Source organism: Lytechinus pictus, chromosome 12 (assembly GCF_037042905.1).
Source record: "Lytechinus pictus isolate F3 Inbred chromosome 12, Lp3.0, whole genome shotgun sequence".
Lineage (NCBI taxonomy): Eukaryota > Metazoa > Echinodermata > Echinoidea > Temnopleuroida > Toxopneustidae > Lytechinus > Lytechinus pictus.
The window spans coordinates 5,347,896-5,365,201 of record NC_087256.1 but is presented as its reverse complement, the minus strand read 5'-3'; the positions used below and the strand labels follow the sequence as shown (position 1 = coordinate 5,365,201).

Sequence of the window (17,306 nt, the reverse complement as noted above, 5' to 3'; positions counted from 1 at the left end):
GGCACCTATATATAGGGTGAATTTTTCAAACTAACGTACGGGAGTGTATAGGGGCCGGGGGGGGGGGGGGCTAAGTGTGTGAATGGCTACTCACAAGTTGGTAGAAACTCAATCAAACAAACAGAGTCTTATAAGCAGGGATCGCGGAATGGTTGTGAAAATGCAGGGTTCAGAACTTCAGGGGCAAGGGGGGGGGGGGGACTGCCATACAAATATAATTTTTATGTCTTATATGTGACTTTTTTTTTTAAGTTTGAAAAATGCTGTAGGCTATATAGCCCCCCCCCCCCCATTCCGCGGCACCCAATCAATACCATTAGAAACAGGCCCCATTGACAAAAATCAAATTAAGCTTTTACTTTTGAAGATCATTTATTGATAACTTGAAACCATCTGTTAGGTCTAATTGATATATGTTTGAAGTTTGAACAGGGTAAAATTTGTAAAGACACTCTTGAATTCACAATGATTCGGGAGTATTCTTGGTTATTTGGAATTCTTGGTTTTGTCCGACTCGCTCCCCTCGGATCAAAGGTTATTTTATTGGTTTCTGCAAATTCTGCTGCATTGGTCCACTTTCCAGATTTAAAACAGGTTTGACCAGTAAAAAAGTACAAAGCGATAGGAAATCTTCCAGTAGAAAATTCGACTATGGAAGACATATAGACATTTTATTGCATATTGCTGATTTTATTTTTTTCAAGTCAGTATGTATATTTTTTTCCACTGAAAGTGTCCCCTCCATTCCGTGACCCCTCTCGTAAATCAAGGATCTGCATGCCCCTCTTAATTTTACACACTAAAATAACTGTTTAAAAATGATTCCAGGTGAATAACATAATGATGTCGATGATTTAAAAATATTCACAAAAGTTCTTTCTTCCTATCGAGCTCTTTGATTTAGACGAGCGCATATTAAAAATACCAACAAAATTGCAAAATGTACGTGGCATACATGTACGCATGCGCGCTAGCATTAATCGCGTGCGTGGAAGTGAATACGGACAGTGAGATCGAAATGGCCAGGATAATTTTATCATTAATTCTATTTATTTTAGCCATCGTGCCGGCTTGGAGCTTGTATTTCCATATAGGTGAAACAGAAAAGAAATGTTTTATAGAAGAAATACCAGATGAAACGATGGTAATAGGTGAGTATAAGACCTTTATATTTCAACATATTCCATCTGTTTTAACCAATATTTTTTTGGACAGGTGGGACTAAGACTAGTAGTAAGTTAGAAATGGGTCGGGACAACTCTGACCTCTTGTTAAGTCTAACTTAACGCAAGTTTTCTCTCGAGCTCTTTTACCAATGAATCAGGGACAACTCGGGACATCTGGGACCACAGGCCGAGTTGTCCTAGCTACCAGTTTTCTAAATATCGCGATCGGTAACGGCTGCATTTCGACTGCGATCTCAACTTCAAATCAAGACTCAAGTCTCAACCACGACATTGATCGTTCAAATCTTAATTCATTGCTTCGCCATAATGTTGATATGGACTGAAGTTAAATTATAATAATAAAAATAAGAATTAGACTTATATCGTGCCAAATCCACTCTGTAGAGTGCTCAAGGCGCTTTTTACAGTTTTAGGAAATTAAAAGGAAAATAACAGTAACACCACACTACAGTACTACAGATTAAGAAGAATTGAAGAGAAATGATTTAAGCCAGGTATCAGGTATTGTTTGAAAGTTTCAGATCAGAGGTCAAGCACTGTTAAATGTATTCAGGGAGGCTATTCCATATTAACTTGGAGGATGAGTGAACAAATGATCTTTCCCCCCAGCCCAGGTTTTGAAAACTTTGGTAACGAGAGAACTGGAAGAGGAGGAACGCGAACGTAAGGATCTTGAAGGGGTATAACTTTTGATCGGTGAAATGAGGTACTGGGGAGAAGAGCCATGTACACAGTGGAAAGTTAACAAGAAAATCTTGAACATAATGCGTTGTTTTACATGGAGCCAATGTAAGGACCTTAAAATAGGAGTAATGTGACGAGTGCGCCTGATGGATAGAGAAACAATGCGAGCGGCAGCATTTTGAAGTTTCTGAACTTTGACTAACTGATTCTGGGGTAGATTGAACAAAAGGGAGTTACCAAAATCGAGACGGACGAAATTAAAGTGTGAACCAATTTTTCTGTATTTCCTAATAAAACCGATATTTCGAAATTGGTAGCAACTGATCTGCCAATAAAAGTTAGCGACCAAAAGATTCGCCTGCGGCATGCCGGCAGTTTGTTTACCGCATGATTTGATCGCTAACTTCAGTCCATATCAACATTATGGCGCATGCCTAATCCAAGCGAAGTGATGTCTGACTGAGGATTCGAACGACGATGTTGAGATCGAAGCCGAAATACAGCTGTTCTCGATCACGATATTTAGAAAAGCGGTGAGTATATTGACCTCAAAATGTGACTGAGAGACTTTTCATGACATTTGTGAACAAGTATTTGTGATGAGGTATGCTGGTAATCGGCTAGTGCGAAACTGCATTAAGCGCCCATATATAATGGCAAAGTGGAAATAGAAATACCAAAATGTGGCTTTATTCCATCAAATTCTCAGGCAGGTTTGAGTGCGTGTAATTGTCCATAGACATGTGATTGGCTTATTTAGTCAGTAAAGGAAAAGGGTCTGTAAGTTTAGACTAGTCGAACTATTGGCACATAATCGCTAAAAAAACCCTTTTGGTATCAGCGCTTCTCGCTAGTATAGCAGGAAGAGGTCTTGGTTGCAGTTACAACGAGGTGAGTTTGAGTCCCAAGCAAGGTAAGCAACACTAAAAAAAACATAGAAAAATCTGAAGTAAAAGAACCGGAAGTCTTGACAATCTTTAATTATTTTTGGTGGGGGTACATATGGATCTCTTTCCCAGCATTTTGGTCAATAAATAGTGATTAACTTAATGATTAATCAATATTTTAGTATTATCAATTTATCATGTTAGCAATATATAAAAATAATCATACTTTTTAAACCACCATGGAATATTCAACATTTCACTATTGTGTTATATCACTGATATCGAAATGTTATCAAGCACTATGCAGAAAGTATCAGCAACACTAACTCGTTCTCATTTTCCTAATGCAATTGCAACACGTTTGTAGTGGACAACTTTTCAGATGACATCAGCAATAAACCCCTTATCCCTCATATCATGTAGTCATATGGCTTTATTTCAGAAAATGTGGAATTTATAAATTTCTAAGGGTTTTGTCTACCTTGTATTCATTGCTCTCCAGTATGACTATTTTTATTCATGATAACAAAGTAAATCAATAGAACAGTCAAATAATGAGATACTAACATTAAATAAATGAGTAACAAAATAAATCACTAATACTAGACTGTCTTAAACTCTTTATTCTACTCTCTGGAATGCACTAAAAGCAATTCACACAGAATTGATTGCAATGAATGGGGAGTACGTACTAGTCCTTTTTTCGTTTAATTATATATTTTTTTCCTGGAGCGACACCTGGTTTACTCTATATTCGTTCTATTTTGTGATTTCAGGAAACTACAAAATTCAGATATTTGACAAGAACAAGAATGATTTCCTGCCATCAAGCCCTGGAATTGGAATGCATGTAGAAGTAAGAGATCCTGAAGATAAAATGATTCTTTCAAAGATGTACAGTTCTTCTGGGAGATTTACTTTCACATCGCACACACCAGGAGAACATACGCTGTGCCTCTATTCAAACTCTACCAAGTGGTCAATGTTTGGTGCTTCTAAACTGGTAATCATCATCTTTCTAGTACATTTTTCTCACTAGAGATTCATAAAAGTATGCTTCGGGCTGAAAATGTTTATATCTGAATAAAGAGAGTAAAATTCACAGAGCAAAATGCTGAAAATCAAATATCGAAGTTATTGAATTTTAAAGTTTAGCAATATTTTGTGAAAAGAGTTATGCACGTCATGAATATTCATTAGGTGGGCTGATGACGTCTCATCCCCACTTTCCTTTTTCTTATGTTATTACATGAAATCACAATTATTTCATTTTTTCATACATGTGTGAATGATATGTCTCCCTTATAATGAAATAAGTTACACCAATGAATATCTAATGCACTAAATTAGTTGTCAATCCAATTTTTTTAGTTCTTGGTAGAAAAAAATTTGAATAAACCTAATTTCATATAATAGAATACAAAAGAACAAGTGGGAATATGACATCGGTTTGCTCATTGAATATTCATGAAGATATGCCTAGAACTATTTCAACGAAAGAATGTAAATCTTTGATTTTACAGTTTAAAATGCCATAGCTTTGTTATTCCTTGTCCGATTTTGATGAAATTTTCACTGTTTTGTTTGTCTGATTTTTCTTTTATCTGTTCAAAACATTATTTTCAGCCTGGAGTATCCCTTAATTAACATACTGTTTATTATACCTTCTCTTGTCAGCCTTTTTTTTTCTAACCCCTCTCTTTGGTAAGGAAATACCTGCTGTACTCACTCAAGATGTGATAACCTTGGACTAATGGTAGCTTAGATGCATTGAATAATGTAATGTTGTGGACATATGTGCTTTCTTTCCAACATATTGTTAGCATCATCTGAAGTTTCATGAGAGCTTATCTCTGGTTGACCAACAGTGCTGGCCCTTCATGTCTTGTCCTTGCCCGGGCTTATGCTTAGCCAGGTATAATTCAGGACTTACTGTAGTTCTTTTTTTTTCATAACATGAGAGCTCTTAGCCCCCCCCCCCCCCTTATGACTAAACTATGATGCTTAACCCCCTACAAGAATTTTGGCTTACTTGCTATTTAGCCCCATTACAGTATGGAGTTAAGGAAAATTGGGTTATGAGAAAAGCATATTCATTAAGTTTGGTTATGATTGATTGATCTTTGATTTTTTTGTTTTCATTTCAGAGAATTCATCTTGACATTGAGGTTGGGGAGCATGCCAATGATTACAAGGAGATTGCAGAGAAAGATAAATTAACAGAGCTTCAACTGAGAGTTAGACAGCTTTTGGATCAGGTAGAACAGGTCAAGAAGGAACAAAACTACCAAAGGGTGAGTCTAATTTTAGAGGAATTTGAGAGAAACTCAAGATGAAACAAGCAATATCAACCAGATTAGGGTGGATGAAAATAGTAACTCGCTGTTTTTATTATTATTATTATTTGTTTGGCGTCACCTGTGCCTGGGAGGCGAAAAGCGAACTGAATCACTATGACCCGCAGGTCTCTCCTCCCGATATAACTGATTGGGGGGAATGCAGGTGGACCACTACACCGGGGTTTCCCCCTTCTCTTATACGAATAATGCAGTGGGTTCTTAACGTGCAAAGGTGGTTACTCTCCTCTACACGGGGCCTCCATTTAACGTCCTTTCCGAGGGACGGAATGTCTGCATAAACCATAATGCAACAGTCACACCAATGAAACCGACTCCAAACTGACCAATGATATGTCATTTGTAATAATGTAATATCTATTGTTGGCCTGGAGTCGGTTTTGCATGTGTGATTGTAGCTTAAAAGGCAAGTCTACCCCCAGCAAGAAATCTATTTGAATAAAATGAGAAAAATTTAACTACTGAAATTTTATCAAAATTTGATGTAAAATAAGAAAGCCACAATGATTCTTTTGCTTCATTTCACAAAACAGTTTTGCACATCCTAGTTGGTATATAAATGAGGGACCCAGTGTCACCCACACACTTTTTTAATGAATTATGGAATATTTTAATTTTCTCCTCATTTTATATAATATGAAACTAAGTTTGATTTCTCCTTGAACATGTGGAATTGTCATCATTGTAACATATTGTGATTCAATGAAAATACCCATTTTTTTTCTTCAAATCTGCAAAAATGGAATCCTGTAATTTTCATAGTTTCACATCTGATTTCGATCGAATTTTCAGCATTATTCTCATTTGATTTTTCTTAAACAAATCTTCCAGAGGTTTGCCTACAGGCATGCAATATTGATAGCATATTACCTGTCCTATGTATTTTACAATTATGCGTATCAATAGAGACAAGGAGTGCAAAATTGTTGCATTATTTAACTATGTGAAGCCATTGGGTCAGATGCATAAAAAGTAACAATTGCTTTTGCAAGGCTTTTGCTTGATTCCGCATGCATAAAATGAGAGAGCAAAATCTTTTGCTAGTAAGCTCAAGCAATTGCTAACTGCCTGCTAACATTTGCTTTACGATTGTAAAGCTATTGCAAAAAAAGTGTATGCATAAAGCGACCATTTTACTTGTGTGTTTAAGCATTTGCTTGCGATTTTTTCAAGCGCCATCAGAGTAGCTTGAGCGTTTGCTTGATCAGGACGTTCGCGACTTAAAATCATGTTTATGTACCTTAGAGAGAACCCGAAGATGTACAGTAGCCAACATGTTTTCTTCCTAGTAAGTGCAAACTGAATGCCAACGATATCCATTTATTCATTAGAAACAAGTTAAAGGAATAGTTTGACTCCACGTCTAAGGAAAAGATGTTACAGGAAAGAAGCTGTATTTTGCACTGCCACACTTACGCATTAGAGTCTCGCTTTTATTCTCTGAGTTGTGTTCGCACCAGTGTGACGTCACTATTGTTCAAACCGCTAGCAATTGCTGTCTGAAGGCAAGAAAAGGGTTCAAGCACAAGCAAAGGGTTATGCATATTAAATAAAACAATTGCTAAGGCATGACCCTTGCTTGGCTAGCAATTGCTTGTGCTTGCAAGCAATTGCTATTTTTTATGCATCTGACCCAATATCTAGCTCTAATGTGTGAACTGCGAAACAGACAATGCACACAATAACCAATGCAATACACAATGATACTACATGTATATGACATCATAAAGAGCTACATGTAAGTCACAGTTTTCTGATTTTTAATGGTTTTTTTTTAACTAAATGCACTGCTGTCATGGAAAGTGGTTTGTGTGTACATGTATATTGATTCTAATATTTGCTCTCTTTCATGTTATAACAGAGGTATTGTATTCATCAGTGTGAATACATTTGATATACCACTCACTTGCATCCAATATTATACAATTACTTGAATTGATTTCAATCTTTCCTTTTCTGTCTTTTCTGTAGTATCGTGAGGAGAGGTTCAGACAGACGAGTGAGAGTACAAACCAAAGAGTTCTCTGGTGGTCTATTGCGCAGACAGTCATTCTCCTTGTTACAGGGTTCTGGCAAATGAGACATCTCAAGGGATTCTTTGAGGCAAAGAAATTAGTATAGTTGATATCATCATTGCTATATGCCAGAATCACAGAGGATGTTATTTAAAGCTATTTTTTGTAAGTTCTTTTAAGCCCTCATTAAACCAAAAATCCAGTATTTACAGGAGCTTATAAATGATAAGTAAAATTTTCTGTTTGTATATTGTCCTTAGTAAGGAAAAAAATCTTCTGTTTTGAAAAAAAATTATAAAGCTTAGGGATTTCTCGAAATGCCTGTAAACATGCAGCCAAAAAAAAAGAACAAAAATCCTAAGATGCTACGAGTTTGTCCTCATTTTGGTGAATGATAAACAAACAAGGGGTGGTAATTGACCCCCTATCCTACAAATCCTAAGGCCATAAGACTAAATCCTTGTTGCGTATGTGTGCAAATGTAAACACTCTGTGAGTGCTCTATGCATGAACAAGTAGAAATCGTTGATAGGCAAGAAAGTGTGTGACATCATTAGCTTCTTTATTTGCATACACCCCAGCATAACTGATGTGTAAAATAAAATTAAACTTAGAATCAAAAGTGTGTCAACTTTACAACAGATTTTGATGGAATTTTCACTGTTAATGTTGGTTTGAGTTTTCTTCATTTCATCAAATCAACCTTTTGTTCGGATAGTGACTTGACCTTTCAATATCTAGTCTTTAGGGAGTTTTCTTGCTAATTGCATCATATTTTGAATAAATCCTCTACAATCCTCTATGATTCTGGCTTATGATTTTCTAGTATTACATTGCCTATTTATCATGCCTCTTTTGTTCATTCATAAAGTTTGTCCCTTATATATAAAAAATAGTTTTCTCTTTCTTTTCCATTTTATTTCACTTAAACATTTTCTCCATGCAATAATAACACCAGACATTGGTCTTTGATTTTGCCTCTTTTTTTGGCAATGATTTTCTATTTTCCATAGATAATTTGTTTCTTTTCATTAAAAAAATCTACTTCTAATACATGTATTAAGTTTGCTGTGTATATCCAGAATAGCTTAGTTGTACTGCAGGCAATATATTTGTATCTGGAAATAACACAATTGGATTTACATGTAACAAAAGAAAAACAATAAATTTTAAATGTAGAAATGGTGAAAAAGATAGCTGAAACTCTTTGTCTGTCAAGAAATGGAAGGTATTTATAGATACCTTTGGTTCATTTTAACTTCATTCCAAAAAGACATTAACATGTAAATGAGGTATTGCTTGTTCTTTAGACTGTGGATTATTTCAAGTAATATGTAATGTTAAATATAATTTTAAAATTAAATGTACTTTTAATCATCAAATAACTTATTACTTGATTTCTTGATAGCAGTGACTTTGCCATTGGTCAGCTATTTGTATATTTCTTATTTCATTTTTTTTCACTCATTTGTTCAATATATTTAGTGTTGACTTCTTGACATATTGGAAACATTTGTGAATATCCAATCCAAAGTGTCTTTTAGAAATAGCTTTCCAAGATATTGTAGAATTGGCTCTATCAATTCATGTTTAATGTGAAATTGTAAGCTAGGTGCTACCTAGATTTGTATCAAACTTTCTTTCTTCTTGATGTTTTCTTTCTTTTTGTTTCTGTGTTGTAAAATAAGCCACATGAAATGTTTTGGCAATATATTGACTAGATTTTCTGTAAATAATATTCCATTAAGACAACAAAAAATAATGTTCAGAAATTTGAAACAAGGATGATGTAAATTCTCTATATTTCTGTATATATCGTCCTACAAAGTTTTATTTGTTTGATCATATTTTGTTGCCGTTTGTAGGGTAGATAATGAAAGATTATTGTGTGGATGGGACAGGTTAAAATATAATTGATTTTTTTTGGTCTTAGAAACAATATCTGTTATAATCAGTTTAGTTTTACAAAATTTCTTTTGCTTCAATTAGTGAATGGCTGATTAAAAGGCCTTAATATCAACACAATGCTATAGTTTGTAATCAAAGGTATAACTTCCCTTGAATCAAAAGAAAAAAGTACATGGGGGGGGGGGGGGCTAGGGGCAATTTAGCCCCTGAAATGCTCAAAGAGCCCTAGAAATCCCCATTCTCTACAATGTTAAAGCTTATCCAATGTTGCTGATTCAGGCAGTAAGTTGTGAAAAGTAGCCCCTGAATATGGAAATTTTTTTATTTTGCTAGGTTTGAATACTGGGCCGTGATATAAATTCAGGGGAAATTCTGTAAGTTTGATTCGTCTTGAAGTAGCATGATATTGATGATAGTTTGAATTGATATTGTTTTGTGTAGGAATAGATCTTGTAAAATAGTAAAAACAAACTATTTCAGATTGAAATAAACTCATTTAGGTCGTAGAGGTGTTGTGGTTTAGTGGACTCTTGTTAGTATCTGAACTACAGATTGCAGCATTCAAATATGCAGCACTAGTGTCCTTTGGCAAAAATTGATTTGATCCACTTGACCCAGGTGAGGATAAATAGGTACCTGGCTGGAATTGATTCGTTGTGATGCTAGTGCATTATTGACAGCTATGCTATGTGCAAGGTAGTAATCATGGAGCACCAGGGAAGTCGGCCGTGACAGACCTGAGTGCTAGCATGATAAATGAACCATTTATTAGTATTTTCTTGTCATTGCAATTCGCTGTTAATTATTTGCAATTTGTTATTTATGGGATGGATTATGATACCTGGGGGCCGTTTCATAAAGCTGTTCGTAAGTTAAGAGCGACTTTAAGAGCGACTGGTGATCCTTTCTTACGCACTAACCTGTTGCCAATGAACATTTTGGCGTATACCACTTACCACAAGAAAGGATCACCAGTCGTTCTTAACTTACGAACAGCTTTATGAAACACCCCCTGCATCATCCTTCATTATTTTGTTTCACTATACTCAGCCTTTGGACTATAGATAAGTAGTAGATATGAAGAGAATATATATTGTGCTAAGTGGAGATTGTTGGTTGGAATGCTCAATTCAGACTTGGATGATGGTTTCATAGGTTTTCTACAATATTTCAATGCAGGGTGTATGCTGTAGAAGGCATTGCCAACAAAAAAACAGACTTTTGATACAACAAATGGTTTGCATTCATTGTCTTTAGTTAGTACCCAAGTAAAAATAAATTTATTAATTCAATTTAATTCATGTCTTCAGTGATTTTTTATTTTTGTTTATGAGCAAGATGGTGTTTTATAAATCTTGATGGAAGTTGCTCATGAATGGTGATCGTTACTGTAGTTCTCAATCATAAATGATTCCTATCATTTATAGTGAGTGCAACTCTAAGTATGACTTAGAGTTGCACTTCAAATGCCAACGCGTACATGATATGCAATACGCAATCTTATCGATCAATGTGCGGTAGTGTGCGTCATCTTGGCATGATCTGACCAGTGCGGTCATGCTTTTCATATCGCACGCAACTAGGCATCTAAGTCACTCATACTTGCATCTTTGCTAAAACCCCCCTGGAAATCCAATCTTTGTAGATAAAGATTCTGATTATCTTTGTAGGTTTGCATGGTGTAGTTTGTAACGTGGAGAAGGTTTACGGTTCACCATGTGTAATATGAAGAAGGGAAGGAAATACAGGCAGAAAGATTGAAATGGAAAGAAGAGAAAGAATGAACAGAGAAAATTAGAAGTCTTCTTTTCTTGAAAGTGAGTGAAGTCCTGAAAAGGACTGTAAACCAGATGAGATGAGCTGAATATGGCTTGAGCAGCAATGGTTTGAATAGTAGCAGGTTGAAAAGAATACTTCTTATTTTCTCTGTTCATTCTATCTTGTCTTTCTATTTCAATCTTTCTGCCTGTATTTCCTTCCCTTCATATTACACATGGTGAACCGTAAACCTTCTCCACGTAAGATTCTGATTGTTGACAAGAATCTGAATTGAAAATTTAGTAGTATTCCAAATTGAATTCTTTTGCATTCCTATTGTAAATGGAAAATATTTTGGGTATCACACGGAGTACAACTTGAGCAGGTCACTAATAATTTATGAAGCAGCACAAGGTTGGTTTGCTGAACTTGGGCTTTGTTCTCACCAAAAAGTCCTGGTGGGTGTTTCATAAAGTTGTTCTTAAAGTGATTGGCTAACATTGGTTTGACTTTTAAAAAATCTGAGCTAGAAGGTCACACTTGTCACCCGTGTTTGTGATATGTTACAAAAATGAAGCCCAGAAAAAATTGCGTCCGAAAATAATTATTTAGTGCTTCAAAAATTGAAATATAAAGTGACCGAAAACACCATCTTAATTTCATCCCATACACTTATGTGTACTATTTAGGCGTCTATAAGACGCCTTTTTACAAAATCGGGGTTTGCCTTGTAGTTTTAGCTTTTCATTCTCAATAATGATTGTTTTCAGGGTTTATTAGTTCTAATACATGCACTTGTACACATGTTTCATCTTGGTTTGAGAATTTTTTAAATCGGCTGCTCACAAGTTAAACAATACCTTTAAGTCAAGAGCGACTAAGAACGACTGGTGATCCTTTCTTGTTGTAAATGTATCCACCAAAATGTTCATTGGCAATGGTTTAGCACATGAGAAAGGTTCATCTGAACAGCTTTATGGAACACCCTCAATAATAAGACCAAAAAAATGAAGGTTCAGTGACTGGACTGATTCTATGGTGATCTTTCAAATAGATCTTTTAAAAAATGCATCCTAGAGGCTGAAGCCATTGCCTTTAGTGCATACGTTGATGATCTGCAGATGGTGCATCTCTGACAACTCTAAGCGTATTCCTATATCCTACGAGGGAGGGTGATATGAGATTTTGACATCACATGGATAAGGTCTATTGGCCAAAGATAAACAAGCCTCATTATACGACACCTAGATAGATCCTTGTCATTTGACTGGTTGGTCGATATCGATCATTCTGCCCATTTTACAATGATGTCATCAACCGTGCAATTTTAGATCTATTCCTCGCGCACACCCAGACTGCAGGCACCACTCATGTTTGCAGCGCACATGATGTATATACCGATAATGAACAGACTGAGCTCGCATTGCAGGAGCATATTTTGCATCGAAATTCACATATTTCTTATGAAAAAGAATCTATTTTTAGGTGTCATATAAACCAAATAATGAATGTTCTTTTCATTTGTGCAATGGACAGAATACTTCATTCAGTGAAAGATGAAATGATCCATTCAACTCGGCTATGCCTCGTTGAATGGATCATTTTATCTTTCACCTCATGACTGAGTATTCTGTCAATTGCACTCATAAACATTGTTTGTATATATATAAGATGGAGAAAGCCTGCGCACTTTTTTATCTATTTTCTTGATGTACCTTCTTAGACGGCCCTCCTCTTTTAGAGGAATCAAATTCTAAGAACTAGGACCAGCCAGGGGCCTGTAACGTAAAGCTGGAATCATGTCTTTGGGCGGGCTGGACCCATGGCTACATTGCATTAAGACTTACCACTGACTAACCTGATGTTAATTGTAACTCATGTGGATCGAAGCCTTTATCTTTTTGTTCGCTTTTGAGCCATCACATTATCGGGTAAAGATCAAGTTCATTCCATTTTATTTTTTGAATTCATGTACAGTTTTAAGGCTACATGTAGTGATATAACTGGCTGGAGGCCAATTAATATCATACATGCAGTGGCTATCATAAGTTAGTAAGCCCCACCAGAAAATGTGTTCAAGTTTTGCCATGTTTACATTATTTTTGAAGTCAGGTGATAAAATATTACATTTATTTTAATACAGTTTGTTTATCTGAGCTCGCTGAATATTGTATTGTTGTTGTCCATATTTAACACTCGGCATGAAGGAGTGCATTTTGTGAAGGGGTTCACTAACTATAGAGCACAACTGCACATGTCGACTGGACTATACTATAAAAGACTATAAAATAATACACCTCATAACACTCAATTAGAAATCACATAAAATTTATTCATAGAAAAGCACAATTCAAAACCTGAATTGCACATACAAAACATTTGAAAGACAAATAGAATCTGAAAGAAATTGGATTCAGAAAGTAAATGTGAAAATATACCTTATTTACATTACCATTAAATAGAATACTTTGCATTTTTACAATAACAATTGAGTAAAAAGAAATCTACATCTTAACAAGTGTGAATAATTCTAATATGAAGGGTAGATTATTACACAGCTACATGTATATATTAAAGGGTTTTTCTGGCTGGTATTTCTTCATACTAACCTGAAAAAATAGTGTACTGTGCAAAAAATACGCAATTGCCAAAGTAGTGTACATTTAATGCTACTATTCTTTCAGAACCAAAGAGGAAATCTTGTTATTTATACTCCCTCTATGTTGTGTATTGAGAAAGTATGGTGTAAGACTATAGGTTTTGTGGATACCTGTTTAAAGCAAAGATATTATTACACAACACTTAATCATATAAAAAAGGTATTATTACACGATGAAAATTTCTGCAATATCATACATTTTCCATATAATTTCAAGCTGTAGTCTATGATGTAAACCAATGAGTCCTGTAAGAGAAATGACCCATTGAGATGTTAATACGCAGAACTCATTTGGTGGCATTATGATTGTATTTATTTTATACTTTAATTTGTAAAATTCATTGGAATAATTGCAAATATTATTGGAGCTTCTCATGTACATGTTGACATCAAATCAGTACAATATACATGTAGACCATTTCTATCTAGCCTTGATAGCAGAAAGAGAGAACTATCAATTGCTGCCTCAAAGATCGAAGCATATGGGCGCCATTTAGCCCAAGTCGATTTTTGCACACTCTTAAACTATGTCTCATCTAATTGTAAAGAAGCTCCACACAAAATTGATACAAAGTGACTCTTTCATAGATGTACAATATCCTTTCCGTAAATCATTTGAATAATGTAGCAATAGTTTCTGTGAAATTCATTTTACTCACTTGACACACTGGAGATAATCTATATATAGAAGACTATTCATTTCGGAAAATGCATTTAAATAAATCACACATTGCACAAATAAAAAACTTTGACATTAAGGTTACGTTGCTCAAAATTAAATATAAAATCATTTCAGGTAGATATTTGAAAGACATTTTGATACAAAATGAAGAAATGAAGACAAATAATTTTATGGTCTCTAAATAACTATATACATACATGTAGTATATGTACAGTATAAAAACAAACCATATCTTGGCAAAAAAATGTAAGAGGAAAACAAAGCAGAATCTTACAGTTCATGACAAAAAACTTTGTTCAAGACACTTACCATTAAAAGAAATAACCAGCATGAAATAAAACTAATCTATGAATTCACAAAATGCCCATTGACATAAGATATTTTAATATTAGACAAATTGTGTAGTATAAATAAACACAAATATCCTACTTTACACTTATCCGATTTTGACACATCAAAATTTTGTCGTATGACTCTCACATAGACTGCTTATCAAAATTTAATTGAAATGTGTTATAAAAATCTTGATCCCATGCTAGAATAAATCACCATTGCTGAAATGTTGGACATGACTCAACATTTTAACCAAAAAACGCCCTGAAATATGTTACCAGTGTCCAAATTCAGCCTTACACTTTGCTCTTATGACCTAACAAAACAATTTTTCTTTTATTTTCAAATAAACATGATTAAAATCTTATTCATAAATCTGTTTCCATGGTTCTAGGTCGATGAAAAAAGAAAACCCTGCACTCTTTTTCAAATTCTTAAAACAATAATTGATCTAATGAACTGCAGTGTGAGAGATAAACCTACACACTCATACTCATTTGAAGTCATACTTACGTTATTCATGAGCAAATTATGCTCTATCAGTTTGTGTTATATTATCACTCTTCTGCTGTGCCAGTTCATATTTGTTCACAGTTATCTGTGTTTATGTGGGCATGTCTCCTACTGAAGCAAGTTTATCTAGAACTCTATCACAAGAAGCAAGAAAAGTTCCTGAGGAAAATTATATTTTAACAAACATTTCCTTTTTCGAAAAATATTCTATTTAAAACATTTGTAAATTTAGCTATTACAAGCTGCGATCACCATTTTAATAAATCTTGAATAATACCTTATATTATTTCAACAAATTTGATCTTCATACAAAAAACAAAACAATACATATCAAAATAATCTTGTTTGGTCAGCATTCATTGAAAAAAATATATGACATATATAAATGTTGAAAGACTGTTATAAATGTAAATTTGGTCGTGGAAGTATTACTCCATGCCTTACAATGTCATTGGTGATTTAAAAAAATCTTTGTCTTTAGGAATTCAAAAGGTTTTCACACAATTGACTATGGATAAATTGCTAAACTTTACATGATTCTAATTTGCATATTTTTTCTATTGAAACCATTAAAATTATAATCAGTTACAATGGCATAAAATTGAGTTAAGATGAATTATTCATAATATAGATCTTTTCATCCCATGATTTCTTCCTCCTATCTCTTTCCTACTCTCCCTTTCTACATCTTTCTCTTTTTCCTTCTGCTAATTTTTTTCCTCCATGCTCTCTTTGTCTTCATATTTCTCTTCCCCTTTCTCTTCCTCCAGTTCCACCCTTAGCGGATCCCTGAGTCTTAGATTGAAACAAGTGTGGATGCTCCTACATCCCCTTCCAAAACAGGTGGAGCACTGCTTAAACTATGACATCATTGTACATTTATAATTAGATCACTGAACTTGTACCACTATAATAAGTGAACATTACAGGATTATATCATCTACAAAGCATATATAATAGAATAAGAATTAGATCAGCATATTGTTGTGTCTTGCAGCACGCACCTGGCCAAGTGAGGCTCTTTTACCCTTACTTGGTCCTTCCATACCTCTGCCTGATATAGATGGTCTTTTCCTGGGTAAACTCCTCTCATCATCCTCCGTCCCCTCTCCATCGCTCCTATCATCATACCCTCCCCTCCTTCTATCATCCTCTGAGTCAGCTGTTTGGCCTAGTGGTTCAGGGCGACGGGAGCTGGAGATCTGGGGTAGGGGTGCAGCTCCTCTCATGGAGGACCCAAGATCGGTAGACCTGTTGTCGCTGTCATAAGCTTGGTCTGCAGATCGCAGAGGAGCCAACTTCTTGGCTTTCTTCTTCTTTCCTTTATTGGTCAAGCTGAAATATGATAGAGTTGATTCTTTGTAAAGCATTTGAAAGGTTAAATATACACATGTACATATATATATACACACATAGAGATGCATTACACTCAATTTACATTGACTATTACAACCTCCAAAGTAATTGACCTTAGTAAAAATAAAAAATAAAACCCCAAAGCTCAAATGAGCCTTTCTCATCTAAAATAATCAAAAAGTTTTTAAAAAGTAACATATAATACATTTCTAACCAGGGAATTAGGCCATTAGGTCTTGTATAATAGATGCATGCTTATTCCTCGATCTGTATACAGTGTAATGGCAGCCATGTTTTTTTCAATCATCTGAAGTTTAAAATACAAGGTTTGGTGGTTGTATTTTTTATTGTTCCAATATGCAGATGTGCATCAATGTATTGACAAATTACTATGTCAGTTTTAGGATTTGCAACTCAACTTTAAACATAGAATGATCTGGCCAAATATCTGCAACAGAGAAGTTGCATCACAAATCTAAAGCTGCCTTATAAATCATGTTACCTGTCGTTCTTTAGCTTAGTCATCGGCACCTGACCCAGGATGGCTTCCTTGACCTTTGACTCCAGGTCGCCCTTCAGGCTTCTGGCTGAGATTCTGCAAAATTTTTAGGAAAAGTTCCCTATGTATTACACCACCCACACAAAAAACAGAAATGATTGTGCAATTGCAAAATCCGAGAGTGATATTTTAGATGGAGAAAATCAGTAAAGAACACACAAGTATATTATCCAAAAATGTGAGATGAGTTATGATCAGCACATTATATCACAATATCGAACATAAAGATATAGATAATTTTTTATTGGAAAGTGTTAAAAGAGAAATAACATTTCCAAAGGTGATGTGTTAATTCCAGGAGGCATATGGTGGAATTTATGAAACAAAATTTCCAAAAGATAAGTAATAGCATTGCATCAAACACACCATTGTAGCCACAAATTTAAAGCAATTAACGTTGATCAAGGA

At 34.8% G+C, this 17,306-nt stretch overlaps 2 protein-coding genes across 3 annotated transcripts in view; one reads left to right on the top strand and one right to left on the bottom strand.

The window, feature by feature from the left end:
* The first annotated feature begins 969 nt into the window (after nucleotides 1-969).
* LOC129273231 (transmembrane emp24 domain-containing protein 4-like) lies at nucleotides 970-10,335 on the top strand. Its single transcript, XM_064107261.1, has 4 exons — nucleotides 970-1,151; nucleotides 3,535-3,761; nucleotides 4,906-5,052; nucleotides 7,087-10,335. The coding sequence occupies exons 1-4, from the start codon at nucleotides 1,019-1,021 to the stop codon at nucleotides 7,234-7,236; spliced, it is 657 nt and encodes a 218-aa protein (XP_063963331.1). The 5' UTR covers nucleotides 970-1,018; the 3' UTR covers nucleotides 7,237-10,335.
* Nucleotides 10,336-13,107: 2,772 nt separating this feature from the next.
* LOC129273416 (limbin-like) overlaps nucleotides 13,108-17,306 on the bottom strand; it is a 30,254-nt gene continuing 26,055 nt past the window's right edge. Inside the window, exons 25-26 of one of the 2 annotated variants that reach the window (XM_064108022.1) lie at nucleotides 16,842-16,959; nucleotides 13,108-16,318 (exon numbers count right to left, since the gene is read on the bottom strand). In XM_064108022.1, coding sequence (XP_063964092.1) covers nucleotides 16,857-16,959 — 103 coding nt within the window. In that variant the 3' untranslated portion in view covers nucleotides 13,108-16,318; nucleotides 16,842-16,856. The remainder of the gene's footprint in view (nucleotides 16,319-16,841; nucleotides 16,960-17,306) is intronic. The other variant, XM_064108021.1, reaches the window with a different exon arrangement.